The 25933-nt window shown below is 37.3% G+C and overlaps 3 protein-coding genes and 1 pseudogene across 4 annotated transcripts in view; 2 read left to right on the forward strand and 2 right to left on the reverse strand.

Annotated features, from left to right (window-relative positions):
* Positions 1 to 10585, forward strand: part of LOC113109947 (ryanodine receptor 1-like) — a 51973-nt gene extending 41388 nt beyond the window's left edge. The window contains exons 86-107 of one of the 2 annotated variants that reach the window (XM_026273850.1): positions 182 to 262; positions 518 to 606; positions 709 to 837; positions 948 to 1052; positions 1388 to 1393; positions 2144 to 2225; positions 2315 to 3597; positions 3697 to 3767; positions 3882 to 4050; positions 4164 to 4250; positions 4391 to 4666; positions 4779 to 4909; positions 5089 to 5131; positions 5220 to 5356; positions 5462 to 5522; positions 5631 to 5777; positions 5856 to 5990; positions 6117 to 6273; positions 6415 to 6479; positions 9457 to 9557; positions 9636 to 9687; positions 9766 to 10585. In XM_026273850.1, coding sequence (XP_026129635.1) covers positions 182 to 262; positions 518 to 606; positions 709 to 837; positions 948 to 1052; positions 1388 to 1393; positions 2144 to 2225; positions 2315 to 3597; positions 3697 to 3767; positions 3882 to 4050; positions 4164 to 4250; positions 4391 to 4666; positions 4779 to 4909; positions 5089 to 5131; positions 5220 to 5356; positions 5462 to 5522; positions 5631 to 5777; positions 5856 to 5990; positions 6117 to 6273; positions 6415 to 6479; positions 9457 to 9557; positions 9636 to 9687; positions 9766 to 9861 — 3503 coding nt within the window. In that variant the 3' untranslated portion in view covers positions 9862 to 10585. The remainder of the gene's footprint in view (positions 1 to 181; positions 263 to 517; positions 607 to 708; positions 838 to 947; positions 1053 to 1387; positions 1394 to 2143; positions 2226 to 2314; positions 3598 to 3696; positions 3768 to 3881; positions 4051 to 4163; positions 4251 to 4390; positions 4667 to 4778; positions 4910 to 5088; positions 5132 to 5219; positions 5357 to 5461; positions 5523 to 5630; positions 5778 to 5855; positions 5991 to 6116; positions 6274 to 6414; positions 6480 to 9456; positions 9558 to 9635; positions 9688 to 9765) is intronic. The other variant, XM_026273849.1, reaches the window with a different exon arrangement.
* LOC113109945 (cytokine receptor common subunit gamma-like) lies at positions 10328 to 15753 on the reverse strand. Its single transcript, XM_026273847.1, has 8 exons — positions 15534 to 15753; positions 14714 to 14795; positions 14458 to 14630; positions 14234 to 14370; positions 13135 to 13303; positions 11762 to 11858; positions 11546 to 11642; positions 10328 to 11439 (listed from the first exon to the last, which is right to left on the reverse strand). The coding sequence occupies exons 1-8, from the start codon at positions 15604 to 15606 to the stop codon at positions 11191 to 11193; spliced, it is 1077 nt and encodes a 358-aa protein (XP_026129632.1). The 5' UTR covers positions 15607 to 15753; the 3' UTR covers positions 10328 to 11190.
* Positions 15754 to 17059: 1306 nt separating this feature from the next.
* On the reverse strand, positions 17060 to 22735 carry LOC113109944 (heat shock factor protein 1). Its single transcript, XM_026273846.1, has 12 exons — positions 22522 to 22735; positions 21276 to 21384; positions 21060 to 21190; positions 20816 to 20931; positions 20018 to 20093; positions 19865 to 19926; positions 19636 to 19750; positions 19412 to 19500; positions 19084 to 19224; positions 18257 to 18353; positions 18034 to 18142; positions 17060 to 17906 (listed from the first exon to the last, which is right to left on the reverse strand). Exons 1-12 carry the CDS (start codon positions 22612 to 22614, stop codon positions 17740 to 17742), a joined length of 1305 nt encoding a protein of 434 aa, XP_026129631.1. The 5' UTR covers positions 22615 to 22735; the 3' UTR covers positions 17060 to 17739.
* Positions 22736 to 23224: 489 nt separating this feature from the next.
* On the forward strand, positions 23225 to 25889 carry LOC113109946 (cilia- and flagella-associated protein 298-like; annotated as a pseudogene).
* Positions 25890 to 25933: the final 44 nt, after the last annotated feature.

Below are 25933 nucleotides of genomic sequence, written 5' to 3' on the forward strand. Positions count from 1 at the left end.
AACATTATAACATGAGAAATTTGAGGTAGTTTTTCTCTAAGCTCTTTAATCAGCTGCTCTCTTCCACTTACTTTCTCTTTTCAGTTCTAATCAGATTGCTGCTACACTAAACCTGTGATCAGTGTCACAACATGTTCATCTAGATGTAATGTGTTGCTGCATATTTCTTTCCTTCGCATAGGCGAGAAGGTCATGGCTGACGATGAGTTCACTTGTGACCTCTTTCGCTTTCTGCAGCTCCTCTGTGAGGGTCACAACAATGGTGGGTCCTTAAACAGAATGTACAGTCAAATATAGTGCGCACGAACAAAATGTACTGTGATTTATTGCAGTTTCAATTTCTTGAAATGAGTCTTGGATTTAAACACTATCATATTGTTCAAAACCTATATGACTTGTTTTTTTTTTACTGTTAAACACAAAAAGTGAATTTGAAGAGGCAAGTTTGAAGAGTTTAGGGAATGTCATTGTTATACAGATTTAATGTTTAACCATCTGTGAGTTCACTTCACTTTAGACTTCCAGAACTACCTGAGAACACAGACAGGCAGCACCACCACCATCAATGTCATTATCTGTACAGTGGATTACCTGCTTAGACTACAGGTGAAGTCTTTTTACCCCTCAAAAACTGACTAGTTCAGACAAAGTTAAGCACTCTCAGTAAGTACACTTATTGCTTTGTTGGTGTTTATTTTCTCTTTCCAGGAGTCTATAAGTGATTTCTACTGGTATTATTCAGGGAAAGACATAATAGATGAACCAGGCAAGAGGAACTTCTCTAAAGCAATGACTGTGGCCAAGCAGGTGTTCAACAGCCTTACTGAGTATATCCAGGTACATTACATTGACATTCATAATATAATATAACAATACAATTTTCTCCAAAATCATATACTTATTATATTGCTGTCCTGTCATGTATTTAAGTTGTCCTCCTGTTTCAGGGTCCCTGCACAGGAAACCAGCAGTCTCTGACCCACAGTCGCCTGTGGGATGCTGTGGTGGGCTTCCTGCACGTGTTTGCCCATATGATGATGAAACTGGCTCAGGTAACCCATCTGAACTTGATTCCTCTGTTGATCTACATTTTTTGTGTGTTTATTTTATCTGAATCACACTTTTCTCTAGTAGCAAATGTGTTTAATTTCTACTAAGAGGGATTATGGTTTACTTAAGTGGCTAATAGAAAGTGCATGTCAATAAAACTTTAGTAGTTGCTTATGTATTGTAGAACTGTTTTTAATAATTAGATTACATGCTGAATTAAAGAACATGTTACATTCCTTTTTCAAACTTAAAATGACTAGTATGTTGGAATGTAATATTGTTTTTACTCTCAATGTTTTACTGATTAATTAAACTGTTTTTCATACACCGTATGCAGGGAAGAGTATGTATCACTCTTTTTATCTATTGAAGTGATTGTATTTGAGTTTTTCCCTTTATGTTCCAGATTCCCAAATCCAGGTTTTTTGAACCCAGTAGGCGTTTTTTTTGACACAAAATATAACTTTACTCTTCATTTAACATGCCAATTTCTGAACTTTCCAACAGTTCTGCAAAAAAACAAAAACAAAAATCTGGCAAGTATGCAAACAAGTGGGTCAAACAGCCTGAGAAAATGGATGGCAGTTAACATTACCCAGAAAAACCATGTGTTTTCAACTTCATGTGAATTTGCTGTATTAAAAAGTTTTGCCTCTTCTACACTTCTGCCTTTGGTGTGCTGTTTGATTATTATAATTTTTTTCTCAATCTCTTGTGTATGTGTATGGAGTGTTTCTCTTCCTAGTAATTAACACCTGTTATTGTTACTGCATGCAATAACCTGCATTTAAACGTTAATTTTTTTTAACATTTTCCTGAACCAATCTGATAAGGTAACATTTCTTGTAAAGATGCTGATGTAATTGTTTAGTGACCGTACCCTTATACAGTAAGCTATACCCTCACAATTTCTTTTTTGCATTTTTCCCTTTTTTTAAATAAATTATATATATATATATATATATATATATATATATATATATATAAATTATTATTCTTTTTTTTTTTTTTTTTTTACAAAAGCTGCTGATTTAGATTATATATGTTATGGTACAGTGTATATTATACAGAATGTCATTGTGTTTTCTTGAAGGATTCCAGTCAGATTGGTCTTCTAAAAGAGTTGTTGGACCTTCAGAAAGATATGGTGGTCATGTTATTGTCTCTGCTGGAGGGTATGAATAAAATATTGATTTTATTTCATCATCAGTTTCACATCATTCAGTCTAGACCTGATTAGCCTGTATGACTCTATATTTGTCAGGTAATGTTGTAAATGGCACCATTGCTCGCCAAATGGTGGACATGCTAGTGGAGTCCTCCAGCAATGTCGAAATGATCCTCAAATTCTTTGACATGTTCCTCAAGCTGAAGGACATTGTTGCGTCTGATGCATTCCGCGACTATGTGACAGACCAAAGAGGTTTGATATCCAAGAAGGATTTCCAGAAAGCCATGGACAGCCAGAAACAGTACACACCTGCGGAGATCCAATTTCTGTTGTCCTGCTCTGAGGCAGATGAGAATGAGATGATTCATTACGAGGAGTTCGCCAGTCGGTTCCAAGAGCCAGCAAAAGACATTGGCTTTAACATAGCAGTGCTGCTAACCAACCTCTCTGAACATGTTCCTCATGATACCAGGTTGCAGAATTTCCTTGAACAAGCGGAGAGCGTTCTAAACTATTTCCGCCCATTCTTGGGTCGTATCGAGATAATGGGCGCCAGCAGGAAGATCGAGAGGATCTACTTTGAGATCAGTGAGGTGAATCGTAAGCAATGGGAAATGCCTCAAGTCAAAGAGTCCAAGCGGCAGTTCATATTCGACGTGGTCAACGAAGGTGGCGAATCAGAGAAGATGGAACTTTTTGTCAACTTTTGTGAGGACACCATCTTTGAGATGAACATCGCTTCACAGATTTCAGAGCAGGATGAGGAGGAGAAAGAAGAGGACGATGAGGAGGAACCCGGAGGAGGAGATGAAGAGGGAGGTGGGGAGGAGGGCCAGCCAGAATCAAGCTCTGCTTTTTCCGAATTCATCCAAAGCATAATGAATTTCTTGGGCATGTTTACCTTTAGGAATATTCGCAGACAGTACCGTAGGCTCAGAAAGATGACCATCAAGGAAATTGTGGTCAAGCTTGCTACCTTCCTATGGACAATCCTCATGGGCATCCTCTATTTCATTTACAGTGTGTGTAAAGGTTTCTTCATGCTCATCTGGCAGACACTTTTTGGAGGTGGTTTAGTTGAAGGGGCCAAGAACATCACTGTGACGGAATTGCTGGCCAGTATGCCTGATCCCACGCAGGATGAGGTGCATGGAGACCTACCGGGAGAACCAAGGGGTGGAGAAGAGCAGGATACAGGAGGGATAACAGACTCAATGGAAGTAGGAGGAGGAGAGGAGGAGGATGAGGACATCCAAGAAAAAGACGGTGGGAAGATTCCTGGTATTGATACACCAGGTGGACTTGGAGATATGGGTGACACGACCCCTGTGGAACCGCCAACTCCAGAGGGCACTCCATTACTGAAAAGGAAAATGGTATGGTGTTTATTTAGCTGGATTTCCTGTGTTCCTTCACCAGTCTTCTACACAAATTTGTATTTGTCATGTTGTTTATTTTTTTTATTTATGCTGCAGCAACCAGAAGAAGCAGGACCTGAACAATCTCCTGCTATTGAAGAACTTCCTCCTGAGCCTGAGAAGGCAGAGTGAGTGACTCCCAAATGAAGGGAAAACAGGATATTGTAGTGTTTCTGTTCGATTTTTTGGTTGTTTTTGTAGCCGTATTTACAAATTCAGTGACCATCTTCCATGTGTAACAGCACTGAGAATGGAGAGAAGGCTGAGAAGGAAGCAGAAGTCAAGTCTGAAGCCACAACAGAAGAACCAAAACCTGAGAAAGCAGCTAAAGCAAAAAAGGAAAAGAAATCAGTCAAAAGAGCAGGATTTGAGCTCTGGAATGAGTTGGATGTTCAAAGAAATAAATTCATGGTAGGAAATAAAAAATTCTTCTAAATTGGATTTGAACCTTTGAGTTTTATTTCCAGGTTTAGTTACGTTTATACGGGTTTTAATTTGCTGTTAATCTCCACTTCAATCTACAGAACTGCTTGTCCCGTAACTTCTACAACCTTCGTTTCCTGGCTTTGTTCATCGCCTTTGCCCTAAACTTCATTCTTCTCTTCTACAAGGTTGGATTTTTACACTGTTTTACTGATTCAATGTTTAATTTAAAATGGCATGCCTCACAATAACTGTACTTTTTAAATGCACATGGAGATAAAAATAAAATCTGTTACTGTTAAGGCTCCATTTTTTTTTAATACTCCAGGTATCTGATACTCCTCCGACTGCTGATGAGTTTGATGGCTCAGGTATGTTTGAAGGCTCTGGGCTGTTTGAAGGCTCTGGACTGTTTGAAGGCTCTGGGGAAGACTTTGAGGGCTCTGCTGGACAGGATGGAGGTGGTGATGATGATGAGGAGGAAGGTCCTGTGTATTTTTTCCTGGAAGAGAGTACCGGATACATGCAGCCCACTATGTCCTGCCTGTCAATTGTGCACACCATCATTGCTTTCTTATCTATCATTGGATACAACTGCCTCAAGGTTTGAACCATTAGATTTAACATTTTAGCACTTGAACATATTTAGCACACTGAATATGTGCTATCAATTATTTGTGCTATCAATAAGATATCCAGATGTTGTGGTCCATTAGATTCCACTGGTCATCTTTAAGAGAGAGAAAGAGCTGGCAAGAAAGCTGGAGTTCGATGGGCTTTACATCACAGAACAGCCGGAGGATGATGACATCAAAGGTCAATGGGACAGATTGGTACTAAACACACCGTAAGTGTGGAGATCTATCTGGTTGACTAAAATGAAAGTTGAGCTAGATTCTGTTTTGTGGTCAAACTGGTTTTGCACATATGTGGTCTCTAATTTATGTTCATTAGCCGACCTAGCCATTTTTATTCATAGTTTTCTTTGGTAAAAATTGTTATTAAAACTCTTTATCATTGTTTTAGCTCCTTTCCCACCAACTACTGGGACAAATTTGTTAAGCGAAAGGTAAACCTATATTCTTCCTGTGCATTGGTGTGTAGGTTTAAAATCTGTGCGTTTATGAAGCCATGTTTTTCTTGTTTCCTTTGGCAAGGTTCTGGATAAATATGGAGACATTTATGGTCGTGAGCGAATCGCAGAGCTGCTGGGAATGGATCTGGCATCGCTGGATGTCAGCAAACAACAGACAGACAAGAAACCCGAAGAGCCAGACAACTCTATGCTTGCATGGTATTAAAAGTACATTACAAGTGACATTTTAAGATATTACATATAGGTCATGTGTTGTTTTTTTGCCACTAGTGGCAAAGTATTAGATTTTCTTTCCATTTTCAGGCTCACTTCCATTGACATCAAGTATCAGATCTGGAAATTTGGAGTTGTGTTTACAGACAATGTAAGTCTTAATTTATTTCAGGTATTAAAATCTACTGTATTTTATAAAATCGCAGACTTTGCCAAGCACAGTTCTAGTCAAGTGTACTAAAGTGTTCTTCATTTACAGACTTTCCTCTACCTGGTGTGGTACACAGTTATGTCACTTCTTGGACATTACAACAATTTCTTCTTTGCTTGTCACCTGCTGGACATCGCAATGGGTGTCAAGACCCTGCGAACAATTCTGTCCTCGGTCACACACAATGGAAAACAGGTACAGTCAGTACAACAAATCCAACTGGTTCTGAAAATCTGCACTTATACACCGGTTGACTCTGTTGGGTTGTTTCAGCTGATGATGACTGTGGGTTTGCTGGCTGTGGTTGTGTACCTCTACACTGTGGTGGCCTTCAACTTCTTCAGGAAGTTCTACAATAAGAGTGAGGATGAGGATGAGCCGGACATGAAGTGTGATGACATGATGACGGTTGGTCATTGCGTTATACATTATTAGTGTTACATTTTATTTTATTCTTCTTCTCTAATAGCACATTTTGTTGGTAACACCTGCTGTATAATCCAACAAATCGCTCTCTTTTTTTTTTCTTCACAGTGTTATCTGTTCCACATGTACGTGGGTGTGCGGGCAGGTGGAGGCATAGGAGACGAGATTGAGGACCCAGCAGGGGATGAGTATGAACTCTATCGGGTGGTTTTTGACATCACCTTCTTCTTCTTTGTCATCGTCATCCTGCTAGCCATCATTCAAGGTTAGACTCGTGTTTTTATTCAACTGCGCCAAGCAAATTAGCATTAAACCTTACATTTCGTAGATGTATAACTGGTTTTGAGATTTCGTTTTCATTAAATTGAAAACATTAAACTGCAAGTCACTGTGTTTGTTTGCACAGGTCTGATCATTGATGCTTTTGGTGAGCTGAGAGACCAGCAAGAGCAGGTCAAAGAAGACATGGAGGTACGAAGATCTCTACTGTTTGATAAAAAAAATATATATATATATTAGGGGTGTAACGATACGCGTATTCGTATTGAACCGTTCGGTACGACGCTTTCGGTTCGGTATGCGGTACGCATTATGTATACCGAACGGTTCGTTGGAGTAATTAATTATATTTGAAAAAAAAAAAAAAAGAGAGAGAAAGAAATATAATGATATGCGTTCAACAAGGTAGCCCAATAACCCAAACAACGTAACAGGCAACGCCCCTGACACTCCCGAAGAAGAAAAAAACACCATCTTATATGTTTATGTTAGGCTACTCAGCAGGCGCTCGCTCACTCAGTACGCGCTGAAGGCTCGTTGCAAAATAGCCAATGCGTTTAACAGACTAGAAATGAGAAGATCCTCCAATAACCAACAGGTCTGGTGTTTGGGTGCACTTTGGATTCCCTTTAAGCTATAATGGTGATGGCAAGAGAGTGGTGGATAAATAAACAACGGTATGTCGCATCTGCAACATGACAGGGTACACCAGCGGGATTACAAAAAAAAAAAAAAAAAAAACCAGCGGGAATATCTGGGATATATGCGTCAGTACTATCTGGGAAAAGACGAAAAAAAGGAGAAACATGCACGCAGCAAACTATCCCTGCAGCATTTAGACACTATAGCTTACAGGGAATCCAACCCAAACACCAGACCTGTTGGTTATTTTAGGATCTTATATTTCTGGTCTGTTAAATGCATTAGACATTTTGCAACGAGCCTTCAGCGCGTGCTGAGTGAGCGAGCGCCTTAGGGGCCGTTCACATGTCGTGCCTAAAAACGCATGGAAAACGCTAAGCGCGTCTTTCTCCTCCTTTCCAAAGCGCTCGGGCAGAAGCGCTCATGAGGCGTCTGTCTTTGCTAAGCAACAATGACGTGCTCTCTCCATGAGACGCGGAAATTTCAGCGAAGGATAAATGGATTTGCAGCTCTAAAAATCGCTTGCAGTAGCTCTGCTACTGAATTTATTTCAAAATTGCAATCCATATACAACTATGATCAGCTGTTCCTTCATCTTGGCTGAGCTCTCGGGAAAGGATGAAGCTGATTGGTTGGTTCTTGTCACATGACCCGCGGTGCGCTTGCGGCATTCTGAAAAGTTGAGATGTTTTTACATTTTGCTGTATCTAAAACGTATCGAACCGAACCGAACCGTGACATCAGTGTATCGTATCGAACCGAACCGTGAATTTTGTGAACCGTTACACCCCTAATACAGTATTGTTCAAAATAATAGCAGTACAATGTGACTAACCAGAATAATCAAGGTTTTTCGTATATTTTTTTATTGCTACGTGGCAAACAAGTTACCAGTAGGTTCAGTAGATTCTCAGAAAACAAATGAGACCCAGCATTCATGATATGCACGCTCTTAAGGCTGTGCAATTGGGCAATTAGTTGAATTAGTTGAAAGGGGTGTGTTCAAAAAAATAGCAGTGTGGCATTCAATCACTGAGGTCATCAATTTTGTGAAGAAACAGGTGTGAATCAGGTGGCCCCTATTTAAGGATGAAGCCAACACTTGTTGAACATGCATTTGAAAGCTGAGGAAAATGGGTCGTTCAAGACATTGTTCAGAAGAACAGCGTACTTTGATTAAAAAGTTGATTAGAGAGGGGAAAACCTATAAAGAGGTGGAAAAAATGATAGGCTGTTCAGCTAAAATGATCTCCAATGCCTTAAAATGGAGAGCAAAACCAGAGAGACGTGGAAGAAAACGGAAGACAACCATCAAAATGGATAGAAGAATAACCAGAATGGCAAAGGCTCAGCCAATGATCACCTCCAGGATGATCAAAGACAGTCTGGAGTTACCTGTAAGTACTGTGACAGTTAGAAGACAAGTGAGTGAAGCTAATTTATTTTCAAGAATCCCCCGCAAAGTCCCTCTGTTAAAAAAAAGGCATGTGCAGAAGAGGTTACAATTTGCCAAAGAACACATCAACTGGCCTAAAGAGAAATGGAGGAACATTTTGTGGACTGATGAGAGTAAAATTGTTCTTTTTGGGTCCAAGGGCCACAGGCAGTTTGTGAGACGACCCCCAAACTCTGAATTCAAGCCACAGTACACAGTGAAGACAGTGAAGCATGGAGGTGCAAGCATCATGATATGGGCATGTTTCTCCTACTATGGTGTTGGGCCTATTTATCGCATACCAGGGATCATGGATCAGTTTGCATATGTTAAAATACTTGAAGAGGTCATGTTGCCCTATGCTGAAGAGGACATGCCCTTGAAATGGTTGTTTCAACAAGACAATGACCCAAAACACACTAGTAAACGGGCAAAGTCTTGGTTCCAAACCAACAAAATTAATGTTATGGAGTGGCCAGCCCAATCTCCAGACCTTAATCCAATTGAGAACTTGTGGGGTGATATCAAAAATGCTGTTTCTGAAGCAAAACCAAGAAATGTGAATGAATTGTGGAATGTTGTTAAAGAATCATGGAGTGGAATAACAGCTGAGAGGTGCCACAAGTTGGTTGACTCCATGCCACACAGATGTCAAGCAGTTTTAAAAAAACTGTGGTCATACAACTAAATATTAGTTTAGTGATTCACAGGATTGCTAAATCCCAGAAAAAAAAAATGTTTGTACAAAATAGTTTTGAGTTTGTACAGTCAAAGGTAGACACTGCTATTTTTTTGAACACACCCCTTTCAACTAATTGCCCAATTGCACAGCCTTAAGAGCGTGCATATCATGAATGCTGGGTCTTGTTTGTTTTCTGACAATCTACTGAACCTACTGGTAACTTGTTTGCCACGTAGCAATAAAAAATATACTAAAAACCTTGATTATTCTGGTTAGTCACATTGTACTGCTATTATTTTGAACAAAACTGTATATATATATATATATATATATATATATATATATATATACAGATTAAGTTTATATTCTTATTGATGTGTCTGATTATACACTTTGCATTGCTCCTTCAGACCAAATGCTTTATATGTGGTATTGGGAGTGATTACTTCGATACAACGCCACATGGCTTTGAGACACATACGCTTGAAGAACACAACCTGGCCAATTACATGTGAGCAATTCACTTTTCTGATGTTATGCAATCTCTCCATTTTTGGACAAACAAAAGTAATGTTTCTCTCTTCACTAGGTTCTTCCTGATGTACTTAATCAACAAGGATGAAACTGAGCACACTGGGCAGGCAAGCCATGTCAAAATGTTCCTAACTGCTAAACATGAAAAGCGATCTAAATATAACAGACATGTGTATGTGTGACAGGAATCATACGTGTGGAAGATGTACCAGGAGAGATGCTGGGATTTCTTCCCTGCCGGAGACTGCTTCAGGAAACAATATGAAGACCAGCTTGGATAAAGCTTTTCTGTTTTGTACAGTACGTAGCTTTTAACAAAGCTAGTATGATATTTGTGACAATCCATGATTTATGTAAAATTATACATAGAAATATAGGCTTGCACAAGACCAGAGAATAATAATAATAATATACACTCAGAATGCACTCTATTTATGCATAGTAAGTGTTTTTGGGTCATTTTACAGTATCTGCTCATATGTTAATGTGCCTAAGACCTATTCTAATGATTCTTTAGCATGTCAAAATATTTATTTCAAAATTTTAAGCATCCCACTTCAAGATCAGCTCAAAATATACTGTGAAAAATGTTATCAAAATATCTTAGTCATCACAGACTCATCACAGATCCAATCTTTTTATTCAGATTGTAAAAGCATTACATTCTTGAAGCATCACATTTGTCTTTAAACATATAATCATCTTAAAATGGCAAGTTCACATTCTCATAAGTATGCTGAATGTTAAAAAATTCTATGAGTACTACAGACGAGCAAAATTCTAAAAGTGCAAAAATAAAGCCTCAAGAAAACACACAATGAATAAACAATTAACCAAGATACATTTGCTATCAATGTTGTATAATGTTAAGTTTTAAGGTGCCTTTTTAGGGCCTTTTGCAATTCGATATGAAAAAGTTTTGGAGCTAGGTCTAGTCGAAGTGAAACTTCTTCAACTACATTACAGATTGCCAGCAGCATGATTCACAAATATCAGTCAGCTAAATAATCAGATAATACTGGGTTGCTAGGTGATGGGATTTTCCCGAGAAGTACACAAATCAGATTCTAGAATTTACATAGTACTAAGTATATATGTTATCACAGACACATTTTACACTGTCACAATTTTTACAATGGTCACTGCTTGCAAAGAAAAGCCTTGCTTCGGGAGACCCTACAGAAATCTCATCTACATTACTGTGGAAAACCGCAAACATAATATTGTGAGTAAAAAATATACTTTTGACACAAATAAAAACAACACATGACCACTATGCTGCTACTCAGCCTGACTTAATACAAGAAAGAAAGAAAAAATCCAGACTATATAAAACACAAAAAGGATCAAAATTAACCCTGCTTTAACATAAGAAAACAAATCAAATGTTTATCATTGCTTGTTCCAAGTTGATTATTTAAGTGCAAAAATGTATTTTCAAAATAACAAAACAGGATTTTACTTGGTTTCACCATATAACATATGCATCACCCCTTTTTGAGGTGTAAGTATTTTCTCTTTTCTTTTCAGGATTTTAGTTTCAAAACTAAATGTCAAAGACACTCATTTCTAAACTCTCGACTTTAATAACTTCCGATTAAGGTGAAGATTTAGACTGGATTATCCACTTGCGACAGATCTTGGGGTTGTATGGTTTCAGAAGACCCAGGTATGGTGGAGGCTGATGAGTAGCTATGCATGCACTGGTAATCTGATGACAGGTCTGTTGGGTTTGAGAGGATGCTTTCGCTGTCAGTGCTGGACTGGGACACTGTCCTGTACTCGCGCACAGGACAGGCACGCTCCGTGAAATTGGGTTTGAAGCCATTCTCCAGATCTTTGGGCATGGACAGCCATTTCTGCATGACAAAAAAGATTGAATCACACATTCCCTCTTTACAACTGTGGGTTAAAGAACAAATTCAAGCATGGTATATGGCTGATAAAATAAAAACTGTCACTTACCTCAACATTGCCATCATAATTGTCAAACAGGGCTGCAAGGTATTTGCTTACATTTCGTCCTGCATTTGGTACCACTGGTATTAAAATTATTCTTAGCCTAAGAAAAGTTAAATATTAAATTAGCATAAACAAAACATTATTGCAGCATTAAAAGATAATGTTTACAGTGGAAAATTAAAATGTGTATTTAAAAATGGTTAAAAAACAGATTCCAACCTCTCGCTATGGACGAGCAAGCAGGACAGTATGATGAGAATAACTGTGGCTCCTGCTGTACACAGCACCAGTGACATCACAGACATGGGGAAACCCCCTGGGGAAAAGAGTTTCCTTTAAAGCCACTGCTGTAGTTTTAAGAAGTTTTTTTATTTTTTATTTAACCCAAACCTTTGCAAACAAATGACATTTATGGTTTAGTACAGTTTAACTGACAGCAGGTCGGTAACACTACCCACACTTGTGGCCTTTGCCACTTGAGACTCTGCACTTGATAGGAAGATTGGCCAGCAGATATGAAACATTTGAATTTTCAGTGCCATTTATGCACTTCCTTGTAGTATTTGAGGCATTTTTTATGTCCATTTTGTTAAACGTTTACATCATTATAACAAGATTCACGATTGCTAAATTGTGTCATCTGTTACATAGGCACTACTGAATAGACATTCTGAAGTACTTTATATATTTTTAACCCTATATAGATCATAATGCAAGTCAACAAGTGGGCAAGTGCAAAGACTGCAAGTGTGGGTATTGGTACAGGCCTTGGCCCTTGTGCACCCTATTTTGCATCGAGTAAGTCAGTCAGTTTCTTTGAATATACTTTATCTAGTTGTAGGTAAATCGGTAAATATTAGTTTTTAATATTTAGCATTGTAACAGGAAGGATTGACACAAATATTATGTAAAAAAAAAAAAAAAGGAATATATTAGGATTATTTAATTCTGTCATAGTGAAGTTAGAGTAAGAGACTAACGTTACGCCTTTAATCACTGAGCAGTCTCATTAGACCTAACTTAGTATGTAATGTATATTAATAATCCAACGTGAAACTGGTTGTGGAAAGAAAGAAAAAAAATGGTTGTGGAAAGATTTTATATGACAAATTCCTCGCTTTCAACATGTAAATCGATCATAATAATAATAATAATTAAAAAAAAAAGAATAATAATAAAAAAAAACATTCAGTCTGGTAAAGCATCACGGAATATGCTGCAGTGCGATGCGAGTGTGAGAGGCTGAGAGCGCGCAAAGGGAAGGTGTCACAGCACGGTCGGTCACGCTATATTTTCGCGTTCGATGTAACGTTATAAAGTATGTAATGCGCTTGCAGCTGTGACTTTGTCTGCATCATTTTGTCTTTTTAAATCGCAACACACTAGGCAGACAGGGGCGTCGGACTGGGAGTAAAACCAGTACTGATTACCAGGGCCCCAAAGGAGGAGAGGGCCCTTGAAAAGTCTGGAATATATATTTTCAGGGTGGGGGGCCATTAGGACTGCCTATGCATAGGGCCCGGGATCTTGTGCAGCGCCCCTGTAGGCAGATAAAGCACTAGGAGACTTGTAAAACGGATAAGATACGTTACCTGAAGTGTCGTTGGTCTTTAAAGATCCCCAGTAGACAGGCTCACTCCAGTCGCTCCAAAACTTGGACTCTCCGCAGGATGACTCTATTCGAGCCCTGACCTGGAACTCATAGCGTTTTTTTGCAGGGAAAGGCAAACTGAAAGTAGTCCTTCTGCTTGGAGTGGTGTTCTAGGGAAGAGAGATGTAAACTTTGTCGTTTGGTGTTTGATTGTGAGACGTCCGCAAGTTGAGAATGAATTACAATGACAATTTGTACAACATGGTCCTTGAAATTGATTAGTTGTCAAGCACTGGGACTTTCTCTTTTATCCCAGCAAACACTTTAACATTTAATAAGCAGTTCCAACCAGATATAACATATGTAGTAACCATTATTATTATTATTGTTATTTAAATACTAATTGCTCTGTTATTATTTTTGGAATTTCTACTGAATGTACTCTGCATGATACGTTATTTAGCCGATAGGTGGCGACAAATTTGTATCTTTTTCAACAATGATTACTACAGGAAAGAAACAAGCGACATTTTCTTATAAATGAGTCATTGAATAATTCACCCAGTCAGTGGTGGACTGGCCATCTGGAGCACAGGGATTTTTCCCGGTGGGCCATTGTACAATGTAGGCCAGCCTATTGAGTATTTATACAGGGTTTACTGTTCACAGAAGCTGAGTGGCACACCACTTGAATGAGGGAATTTAGTGTAACAATAGTCAAAATACCAAAATAAAACTTGTCAGGCATATTTAGATCAAGAACCATTAGAGGACATTCAAGTACTATTTAAGGATCACAATGCAAAATCAATCAATTGAATTTTAAAAGCACTTTAGTTGCATTCGATATGCTCTCTGTGTATATAAAACCACTTTTGTAAATTTATTTTGATGTGATTTCAGCATCAGTACGTTTCATATATCATTAATCCATTAGAGGCCATATTCAATTTAAATTAAATTTATGCATTTATCATACAGTGCATTCAGGCTAACATTTTTTACCTATAACATTATCATATGAAATGAATACCTATACAATGTCCATGTGTTTCAAATGTGGCCAATCAAAGTTTAGTTTCACAGAACAAATTTCATACCTTCCATGGATTGTTGTCTGTCCTGTGACGAACTTCACTCTCAATGCAGCTGTCGTTCTTTGAATTATTCCAGTACAGCCATAGTTCAGTGTCTTTTTTCTCCATCACGGACAGGTTGAACGGAGGGTTAAGCTTCACTGATTACCAACACAATATGTAAAGTTTTAATTCATCAACCGGTCAATTATTGTCAAGTCATAATAAACATGAATCATTTCTAATACCATATTCTTTGAGCATATGTTTCTGCTCTGTCACCAAACTGCCATTGTCACTGTACAGCCATGTAATTAAGTCATTAAACCGTTGTGGTTTTATGTAGGGGAACTTGCAGACCGTGTTAACACCATCAATCCTTAGATACTCTGGACAGTCCAAAATTTCCTTATGAGTAAACCTGAGAAAGAAAACACATACTGTTGTCAGCTCTGAAACCTCGATCCAAAATTGCAGGTTTTCTATTTTGTTCAACATACGTACATGCTCTTGAAAATGTAACGGTGCTCATGCTCAGTCCATGTGCAATTAACATAGTCCAGATTTATGATAAGACAGTTAATTTCTGGGTGAAGAAGAGAAAAACAATATAGTTAAAACTTAAATGCACTTTATGTAATCATGTTATATATAAATGGCACAGTATTGCAGCTTGTAGGTTGTCAGTAGAGGATGCTCAGCCTGTGAGGACTGGAAAGAAACGTACACAGACAGGAAATATGTACATTTTCAGTCAAAATTATAGATTTATACTTTCTTACTGATTAAAATTAAATCATAGCTTTACATGAGAATTTTTTGAACATTTTGATAGTCTTTCTATGGAAAAACTGAACTGAAAGTGTTGTAGGCTCAAGTTGTGTCAAAACTGTCTTTGGTTGCGTGTACGCATCATGGCCACAGAGAAGCCATTTTGGAAAGCAAGCATCTGAATATTGTCAACTGTTCAGACGACAGGTTGCTGAAAAATTTCACAATTTCCTGAAGAATATGTAAAGGTCACGTCTGCTGATGAAATAATTGCCATCAGGAGACATTTTTAGGCCTTATATATGTTAACAAATTAGATTTTTTCATCTTAACTGTTGTACAACCGCATACTTCCGTAGTTTTAAAGAGCATAATAAAACCACGAAAAGGGGAAGAAATGAATACAAATCCAACAAACTCTACCCTGTTTTGTTTAATAGTTTAGAAATTACTTCTGTAATCCTTTTGTATTTTAATACCAGGTATGATGTGTTTTGTAAAGGCAACATAATGTAAAATCTAAATAAATACAAAATAGTTGTAAAATACTCACTTGGTTGGGATGACGCAGAAAATGCAAAGGAAGGAATGTTCCCAAGGAAGAGACTAACTAAAAGAAATATCATCTTGGACAGGGTCACATAACGCACTTGTTGTTTAGGTCTGTTTCTGTCTTCCTTGTTCAAACCTATATGTATCTGCTCTGTGTGGGCTGACGTTTGCGTGTGAGATTTCCTGTTCAAAGAACCCACATTCTGCTGATTGCCTGTTATGAAAATAACTGAAAGCTACGTTTGTGTATGAAAGAGAGTATAGGCATTAACAATTTTAGAACATTTTATTTAGCTTTTACGTAATTCACTTTTACATGAAAACAAACATATCAAAAACCTTAAATAAACTAAACTATAACATGTTTAAAGAATAACCTTATGGCCTATATTCTAACCTTTAGTTAGACAATAAAGTACATCAAGTGCAATCAATGCAGTAAAACAAGTGATCCACATCAGAAATCATGGTACTGTAAACTATTTTTTTGTCTCAAAACTAATATCTTATCATAAAGATATAGTCGCCAACTATATTTCAATGGAGAAATTGACTACTAAAGAAGACGGACTATTAAACAAACTGGTTATGAAATATATATATATATATATATATATATATATAGACACACACACACACACACACACACACACAAGTTTGTGAACCATTTACAATTAACTATATTTCTGTATAAATATGACCCAAAACATCATCAGATTCAGAGGCAATTTGATACGTCAATCGTCAGATTTTCCATTGTGATTTCTATCCATCTGTGAACTCTAATCTCTCTTGTTGACTCAAAAGTGATTTCAAAAGAATCTTTTAGTCTATTAGTACAATGTAGCTTTACCATGTAAGGTAAAGCAATAGACCAAAATGACGGAAAGCATTTTGAAACTTTGCACTTTGACGGACTGACGGAAGATTTTCCGTTAATGCAACCTCTGCAGTCCGTGCTGTTTTAAAGTCAGCATTTTTGTGTGAGTGGCTTGCCAAGATTCTTTTATTTTAAAGGTTTTATATAGAAAATCGGCTGCATTCTCAGCCACCAAATGTCTAAATAAGTAATAACTAATATACTAATAATAGAACTAATGTGGCAATTAAAGTTGCTTAAGAGTATGTTATGAGATTGATACACTATTGATATATATTATATATATCAGTGCTGCTTGAAAGTTTGTGAACCCTTTACAATTGTCTCAGAAAGATGTCTTGAGATTTTCCTTCAGAATTTGCTGGTATACAGTAATTCAGAATTCATCTTCCATCAATGATGTCAAACCGTCCTGCAAAACAGGCCCAAAACACGATCCTACCACCAACATGTTTCGCAGATGGGATAAAGTTCTTATGCTGGAACTTTTCTCCAAACAGTACACTTTTCATATGAACCAAAATTCTATTTCGGTCCCATTTTTATACAAAACATTTGTCCACATGATATTTAGCAGGCTGCAGACAGGCAGTGATTTTTTTTTCTCATTGAAACTCTGCCATGCAAACCATGGTTGTTCAGTGTCCTCCTGATGATGGACTCAGGAGAAAAATTTACATTAGCCAATGTGAGAAAGGCCTTTAGTTGCTTAGAAGTTACACTGGGTTAATTTGCAACCTCACAGTCTGTTACAAGTCTTGCATTTTGAGTGATCTTTGTTGGTCCACTGCTTCTGGGGAGGGTAACAGAGGTCATCTCCATTTACGATCCGAGTCCAAACTCTTTAGAGATGGTCTCTTTTAAGACCTTTTTCTAGCCTAATGAGCAACATAAACTCTTTTTTTAAGGTCCTCCGAGATCTCCTTTGTTAGTGCCATGATTCACGTCCGCAAACATGATCAGACTTTCACCCACTGCAGAGGTTGCATTAATGGAACATTTTCTGTCATTTACTGAATTTAAAAAAAAATCTGAAAGATGATTCAAAGTGCTATCTGGAATTTTGGTCTATTGCTTCACACTACATGGTTAATTGTGGTTATAGACTAAAAGTCTGTTGTGAAATCACTCTTGAGTCAACAAGAGAGGTTCGAGTTCACTGATGGATAAAATCACTACAGAAAATGTACATGATTTACATTTACAATTGACATATCAAATTGCCGCATTATGATACTGAGCCTTTCATTAAACAGCCTTTAATTAGTTTCAGATACCACTTTTATACTATCAACCACCACAGCACAATATCAAATGCATTAGAGTTTTAAATGACAAAAGAGAGCTCTAAAGGCAGTGTAGTGTTACTGAAGGAGAGGGTGGATGCTTCCTGCGCCAGCTGCAGAAGGGATGGTAAGATATCCGAATACTCTCCACTATCGTAGCACTCCTGCTCTTGGTCTGCATTCTGTTGCAGGCTCTGCCGCTGTGGAACTGCACGAGCACAATAAAAGGAACAAACCAGAAGTGTAAGTTCTGAATTCATGTGGTTTGTGCAGGTGATACATGTGTGGGTTCAGGATGGTGTGTGAGAGGGAAGCGTGGGCGTTTATGTGTGTACCTGTGTCGGCGTGAAGTAGCGCATCGGCTTCATTCTGGCTTCTCTGTTCGCTCTCGCTTTTTGTGTCAAAGTCGTTAACAGCAGAGATGTGGCGGCCCGGACTAAGAATCTATCGTGAACGTGAAATCAAACACGTCAGATTATACAAAAGCTTGTTAACTATTACTAAAGCAGTGTGGTTTGTAATAGCATCTGTGTTTATTTAAAGATGTCTAAGTCAGACCTTGCTGAAAGTGTCCAGGTCTGGTGAAGGTGGAACGCATGAGGAGATCACGGCTAAACTGGATTCAATGAGTGCCAGTGGATCAGACACATCATTACTGTTCTCAAGAGAAGAAGAGAAGTGAAAAATTAGGGCTGAACATTTTATCAAAATGGCTGAGTGTGATTTATCAAATGACAAAGTCTGCAATTTTATTTTTAGGTCTATGTCTTTTAGAGTGAAGCACTTCACTGTGTTCGTTTATAGAACAGCTGCTCAGGATTACAGTGTTTTCAGTTTCCCGGGGCAACTTGGTTTGCATGTTTTCAACAAAGGAGAAGGTTTAACCCTGCGGCAAACACCTTGTTGAATCTATGCTACGAAGAATAAAGGCAGTTCTGAAGGTAAAAGTGCTAGCAAGGTGTATATATTTATTTATATTTATGCATTTAGCAGATGCTTTTATCCAAAGCGACTTACAGTGCATTCAGGCTATCAATCTTTACCTATCATGTGTTCCCGGGGAATCGAACCCCCAACCTTGCGCTTGATAACGCAACGCTCTACCAATTGAGCTACAAGAACACTAATACTATTAGGTGTACCTAATAAAGTGGCCAGTGAATGTATATAATCACAATATTTGGCCAAATTTTTCAGCCCTAAAAATAACAATAATAAATCAGTAAAATTGCATTTTAAAATCACAAAAAAAAAGAATTGCAGTTATATTTTCCTCCCAATTGTGCAGCCCTATGAAATCCTGCACAGAGTTATTGCTAAAACAGAACAGAGATCTTTTAAAACTATAAAATAAAACCGCATACATGATCCGTTTGCGATCTAACCTTTCAGAGGGTATTTCCTCAGACTCCTGGGCAGCTGGGTCATCTAGCAAATTCAACGCCAGCTCCATGGAGGGCTGAGTAGGGGAGGCAGGAGGTAAAAATGTAGTTTGACTTTCGGGAAAGCAGTCTGTCACTGGCTCTCTGTAAATCGAAAACACAAATGAAACCGGAAGATAGACTGTGAAACCCTAAAAAGTACTTTCAGTTCTGTTTTTTTTTTTTATTTACCCAGTAAAGAAGTATTTTTAAAAACCCTGGAAAATTAGAATTACACAAAACACAATTCCTGTAGAGGATAAAGACTGCAGGTGAGCAGTTGCCGTCTTGCCTGATGGGCTCAGGTGTGGGATCCAGCAGGTGAGTGAAGTCAGAGATGATCATGCCATTTGAGTACACATCAGCCGGTGACACATCCAGCTACCAAGAAACCCACAGTGAGGTCACTGACTTTCAATATGACAGAAATCATGCTCCTTTTATAACTAAAGAGCATCGTGTTAGATGAAGACAAGAATTCAAACTTAGATCACACATCAAGGTTTTAGCAGGCACCTCTTGCAACGAAGGGATCTCTTGGAGGGAGGAAGTGGTAAGGGTGGGATTCACACTGAAGGAGCGGGCATATTTCGGCGCAGACTGAAACTCCCCAGAGTTGTTGATCATAGGGCTGTTAGGGTGGAGAAAGGAAATGCGATGTGAGAAAAGATAGCTGAAAATGCAAACAATCACATTTCTCAGCGACTAGGAGATCATTTTGTGTGCTTTAGGCGAGCAAACTTACAGTCTTCTTTTGCGACCTTTTATCCCATTTGACTGGACGATGTTGATGATGAACTTTATAATCTGAAAAAGAGTGACATACAATAGGAGACGTTTGTAAAGTGATTACCAAAAAAGTATTTATTATTGGTTTACAAATGTGTTTTTAATTTACCTTACGTATGATTTTGTGCTGCTGCTGATAGTTCTGTCTTAATGAGTCCAGTTCTCTCCACAAGCTCTCATTATCCCTTCAGGAAAGAAACAGCTAAAAGGTTTAGTCATGGCAGAGAATTTAATATTTAAAATGCTATTAGAATTGATCTATAGTACCATTTAAAAGTTTGCTGTTAGTATATATATATATATATATATATATATATATATATATATATATTTTTTTTTTTTTTTAGAAATGATTACTTTTATTCAGCAAAGATGCATTAAAAAGATCAAAAGTGACAGCAAAGGCATTTATAATGATTTCTATTTCAAATAAATGTTGTTCTTTAGAACTTGTATTCATCAAATAATCCTAAATTAAATAGCACAACTTTTTTTTTTTTCAACACTGAGATTAAAAAGAAATTTGAGCAGCTAATGAGCATTTTAGAGTGATTTCTGAAGGATCATGTGACACTGAACACTGGAGCAATGGCTGCTGAAAATTCAGCTTTGCATCACAGGAATAAATTACATTTGAAAATATTTTAAAATAGAAAACAGTTGTTTTGAATCTTAAGAATATTTCATAATATTACAGTTTTTACTGTATTTTTGAGCGCATATATACACCCTTGATGAATAAAAGTCATGTTTAAAATAAAAAAAAAATGGTAGTGGTATTTCAAGTGACATATTAAGAAATAATCATTAACTGACAGTTCCACTGACATTCACTCTTAAGTGTATAAATGAGGCTGAAGTGTAGGTACACTGATGAATACTGTTCTTGTTACAGAGAAAAGCTCACCTGCACAAAGCCATGAGTTTGAGGTCTGAGGAGTCTTGCCAGCCTCTGACGTGACTAACCTGAATGAGTACCTGAGACACCTGGCCTCCCTCTTCAACTCCACGGCTAACTGAAACCTACTCATGAAATCACATGTACACCACATATACAACACAGATATTTACACACACATCTCAGCATGAGAGAATCTGAGGGTTAGCAACTGTGTGTGAGTGCTTTGCATGATAATGCTTATCAGCTTCACCTTCCTGCGGATGAGGCCCAACAGATGAGGTTGAGCTCTTTGGAAGTTCTCGTGCTGAAACTCGACACAATTAACCTGGCTGTCAGCTTTAGACAAGCCAGAATCCATATGTACCACTTTGTGGAAGCCATCTGTAGGTGGATGTCAGACACAGGAGGGTTAGAAGATGATGCTATATATATATTTTTTATTTTTTATCATTGGCTGAACACGTACACATGTTGAGCTGGCGCACAAAGCTGGTCATGTTGCTATGTTTGAAGTAAAGAGGCAGGACTTCCTTGCTGAACCGCTGCTCATCCTGGACAAGAAAACTGCGGCCATCCTTATAGAGCGGAAACAGGAAGATGTGGTTAGACTTACATCACTTACATATATCATACGGTTTCTAAAGAAAAGCCCATTCCGGTCTGGCAGGAAACACTATTTGTTCTTTAAAAGCACTTGCACATATTACCGCAGGTTTCTAGAATCACTCAAGTTTGCTTCTTGAGTTCACTACTTTTACATTTACATATTTTAAAGTTAAACATGTTATGCATAGTTTATGTTTTATTTTTCAAGAATTCAGTTGTTTGCTTGCAATGACAATAAAGCTATTTAATTCATTTAAATTAATTATTCAATATAATACAATGTAATTATCAATAATTATTAGGGTGTTAACATATAGCCTAATATAATCTTTACCACTAGGAGGAGTCTTGTTAATAACAACTTGAAAGCAAACAAATGTAAATACATTAAAATTTACAAAAAATAAAATAAAAAATAAAAAATAATAATTAAAAAAAAAAGAAAAAAAGAAGTTGAACACCAGAAATAAATGTATTAAAAAAAAGGAAAAATTATAGCGGTCAATTCAATAATTTGCTTGATTCAAATCTAACACTAATGTATTTAACTTAAAAATGTATAGAAGCATCTTCAATATAATAAGGATTTCTTTTATTTTCTTTTTGAGTGTTGATCTCAAATGTTCTATTTTCAGGGGACATCGTTCTGTCACATGACGCGTATGTTCAGAACGTGACGTTCCAAACCAGACTGTTCTTCATTAGGTAGTACGTTCTAAAAATAAACAGAGCGCCCATTGGACGGACAGTGGACCAATAGCGAGCTGCCTCCACCTGAAGCAGCGCAATACACGTGGATCTGTTTTGTAAAATGGGTCAGTCAGCGCATTAAAAAGTATTACTAATAGGCCAATTGAGGATTAACATCATCTTAGCAGATAAACTGAGTAATGTTCAGTTAGTTATAATAAATTTTGAAGAGTTTATTAATGTGTAGTTTATTATTCTAGAAAGTTAATATTGTTGGTCTGGTCAAAGTCAAAGGCCTGCCTTTATACAATTCCTACTCAGGACACAAGTCATAAACAATAACTACTATATAATAATTACCCCACACGAATAAAAGTTAAAAGAAATCAAATCTGCATTTTGCATTAAACACTCACTTGGCTCCAGCAGATCAGGTCGTTCGTTGACGGAGCCTCTACAAGTGTCCAAAGTTTGCTGACAAAAGCTGGGACGCAATGGCTGTGTTTCATCTCTCCTGTTTAAAAACAGAGGTGAAAAAACTTATCTGACTTTCTTGAAGATAAAGCTGGCCACACTGCTCTAGTTTAGCCGACTGTGAGGAGGTAAATAAAGTCCCAGGCTGACCTACACGTGAATTTCTCTGCTGCGACACACCCCCTCGTCCCTCTCTCCACCAATCCCGAACACGGATCCCTGTAGCATACGTAAGTGTGTTGTGCAAAAGTACTTGTATTTTTCCTGTCTTACATAGTCACTTGCTTTAAATAAATTAACTTTTGTTATATAAAGATAGACTACTTTTCCGTGTCATTAATATTGAAAAAAGCTAACATACTTGTGTATATTTGTATTGTGTGTTGACTTTATAATGGATCATTTAAATTAGACAATTTTAATGAACAACACGGTTTTGCAGGATTGTGTTATTACATGCATTGACTTATGAGTGGTAATTAATACTTAACTAGTAAGTAACTAGTATGTAACTTGATCTGGTACATCTTTTATGTAAGTTAGATCTTTTTTTTCTTGTACATCTTTTATGTAATATTTAACATTTATGTATTTGTATGTATGATATCATTTATTGCGTATTCGTCTGTGTGCATATTGAAAACTAACAATAGTAATAAATTAATGAAGATAACTAGAAAACAGTGAAGAATAAGTTCACATTATTTTAGACAGCGTTTGAAGCTTTTATTTTGAATACGCTAACGTTACTTCCGGTGTAAATAACCTCTCTACTGTTTCTGCGCGTATCCGCGTTCCTTTCATTTACTTTATCAAGAGTGAGTATTATTTGGATAATAATCATTTTTTATTAACTTAATTTTGCCCATTGCCTGTATAATTACGACGTTATCGCCTCAAATTCACATGTTATGAAGCCTGCTCGCATGTTATGTTTGAATAATGTTCTTGGAGCGCGGTGTTGGGTGTCATGGCAACAAACCCAAACATAGGCGCTAGTCTCGGGACGCAAAACAGTTTCCTAAACACTTATTTGTTGTTGTTGCTGCTGCTGTCGTTGTTGTTGTTGTCCGGTGGTTATATATCTTTTTTTGTATCTCAAAATCTCAGATTTTGTCTACACAGGACAAATTCAGCAATTGGGAGATGGTTCAGTTGTACTTCAAACGAGGAGATGAGAGTCAGTTTCTATTCAATAATACAGTGGATGTGTCGATTGACACACTGACCCAGCAGGTCTGCACCATCTATAATGGAAGATTAAAAGTGGACAGGATCTGCTCGTATGTTTCAGAAGGATGAGCTTGGATGTCGAAATGGACATGGTAGTCCGCTGTCACATTTAAAGTTTACATTTGAAGTGCCCGGTTAATTGCTATAACTAAATTCTGACTTTCAATTTAGCTCCGAACAAGAAGATGAAAGAAGTTTTAAGGAAAACAGTGTATGAATCAAAAGTATGAATCTGATTCTAATATAGAATACTTCTCAACTTCAATATGTTGTTACCCTTTTGATATGTTTTGTGATCTTAATTTCTTTACTCTAAAGAAACAAGTGAAAGCAAATGAATGCGTTACCTTGGATTTGGTCAAAGAGGCTTTGGAGCAGTTGCCGGGAGCTGTGATGATAGTTTACCCAATTGGGCTGCCTCCACATGAAAATCAAGAGGATCTAACTGGAACACAGGTAACTGAGATATCTTCTGTCTTTCTTAAAAGAACACTCAACCCAAAATCACCCTCATGTCGTTCCAAACATTTATGACCTCCTACCTTCTGTGGAACAAAGAAGATATTTTAAGAAACGTGTGTGCATGTGTTTTTTTTTTTTTTTTTTAGGTCTGTGGGCTTCGATGTTGTTTGGTTCCTGACATTCTTCTAAATATTTTCTTTTGCGCGCTGCAGAAGATATAAAGTCTTGGACAGGTTTGGAACAACATGAGGCTGAGGAAATGACAGAATTTTAATTTTTTAGATGGAATATCCTTTTAAATAACTAAATGCACATTGGTTAATAATAAAACAAACCAATACAATGTACCTTATTTGTTTGATGAACATAACCAAAGCTGCAATACGGATATGAAGGCTCTTTCCTCTGCAGGCCTCATTACTGGTGATCCCAGAAGAAGAGGCTCAGCTGTGGTCGGCATCTAAAGAACTGTAGAGGGGCAAAAAGCTGCAGGATTATGTTGGAAAAAAGGAGAAAATGAAAATTATTGCAAAAAGTCAGAAAGTATGTGTTCAGTTTGAATTTCAGTTGTATTTTTGTGACCTTAAACTGGTGTTTAAACTTATCTTCAAAGAATTTCCTTATAGATGATTTGACCTAATGAAATGAAAACTGATCACCAATTGTTTACACATTCATTTTAGAGAGGCCAGGGTGCACCAGCTCGAGAAGTGTGAAGAGGATCAAAAAAAGATGATGCTGCACTATTACAAGAAGCAGGAAGAACTAAAAGTGAGTGGCCTCTAACTAACTTTTAGAGTTTATAATCTAATTGTATGTTAATGTTATATATAGTTTTATTTTAATGATTAAAATATATCCAACTATATATATTTTATAGCATTCATCAGTGTTTGGTCTGTTTTGTTCTTGCCAATAGAAACTAGAAGAGGCAGATGATGACTCATATCTTCAGTCTGATTGGTCGGACAGACAGGCCCTAAAAAGACAGTTCCAGGGACTCACAAATATCAAATGGGGCCCAAGATAGATGAACAAAGAAAATCACAGCTGATCTACAGCTGCTCTCAATTTGACAAATACACTACTGCTCTCTACACTACTGCTGCTGTTTTTATGCCATTTGGTGCATTCGTTACATATGAAAGGTATTTATGTGACAGTTTGCAAATGCAAAGCGTGAGACGTCAGATTTCTCTGCTCTTCATTGGCTGAAGGATGGAACACCTTTCTTCTCCTCTATTTGTCTGTGCCTCTGCCAGTTACTCAGTATAAACCTGATGCTGTTTAAACACAGGATGTCGGTGTGCAGCTCCTAGGATGACTGTTACACCGCAGAGTTAATTTGGAGAGAGTTGAGAAGGAATTCCAGAACATTTTGGAATCCTTAAGGCAAAGTCGAGGTTACAGTATCGGGAGGTGTGGTTTCACTGGAAAAGTTGAGTGCGATGTCGTGTAATTAAAGTACTTTCTGTTTGTGTTCATTTTATTTCCATTCTATGATTTAATCTTTAAATACATTTAATGTAAAATTTTTAACAGTCTTCTCAATTTGAATTGATTTCAATACCACATATATTATTCATCCAGTGTTTAATAAAGAAATAATTTATGAAATACTTTTCTCTTTACATGGCTGTACATTATGTAAAGTGTAAT

The sequence above is a fragment of the Carassius auratus genome, chromosome 10, assembly GCF_003368295.1.
Source record: "Carassius auratus strain Wakin chromosome 10, ASM336829v1, whole genome shotgun sequence".
NCBI classification, from domain to species: Eukaryota; Metazoa; Chordata; class Actinopteri; order Cypriniformes; family Cyprinidae; genus Carassius; species Carassius auratus.

Excerpts from the sequence above, each read along its gene's own strand:
- LOC113109945 (XM_026273847.1), bottom strand. The coding sequence starts at position 15,606 with ATGATATTTCTTTTAGTTAGTCTCTTCCTTGGGAACATTCCTTCCTTT. Across the intron at positions 14,631-14,713 it reads CGTTACATTTTCAAGAGCAT|GTTTACTCATAAGGAAATTT; the intron begins GTACGTATGTTG and ends TTTCTTTCTCAG. Across the intron at positions 11,859-13,134 it reads AAAGACCAACGACACTTCAG|GGGGTTTCCCCATGTCTGTG; the intron begins GTAACGTATCTT and ends TCTTTTCCCCAG.
- LOC113109944 (XM_026273846.1), bottom strand. The coding sequence starts at position 22,614 with ATGAAACACAGCCATTGCGTCCCAGCTTTTGTCAGCAAACTTTGGACA. Across the intron at positions 20,094-20,815 it reads AAACTCATGGCTTTGTGCAG|GGATAATGAGAGCTTGTGGA; the intron begins GTGAGCTTTTCT and ends TCTTTCCTGAAG. Across the intron at positions 18,143-18,256 it reads ACCTGGACACTTTCAGCAAG|ATTCTTAGTCCGGGCCGCCA; the intron begins GTCTGACTTAGA and ends CGTTCACGATAG.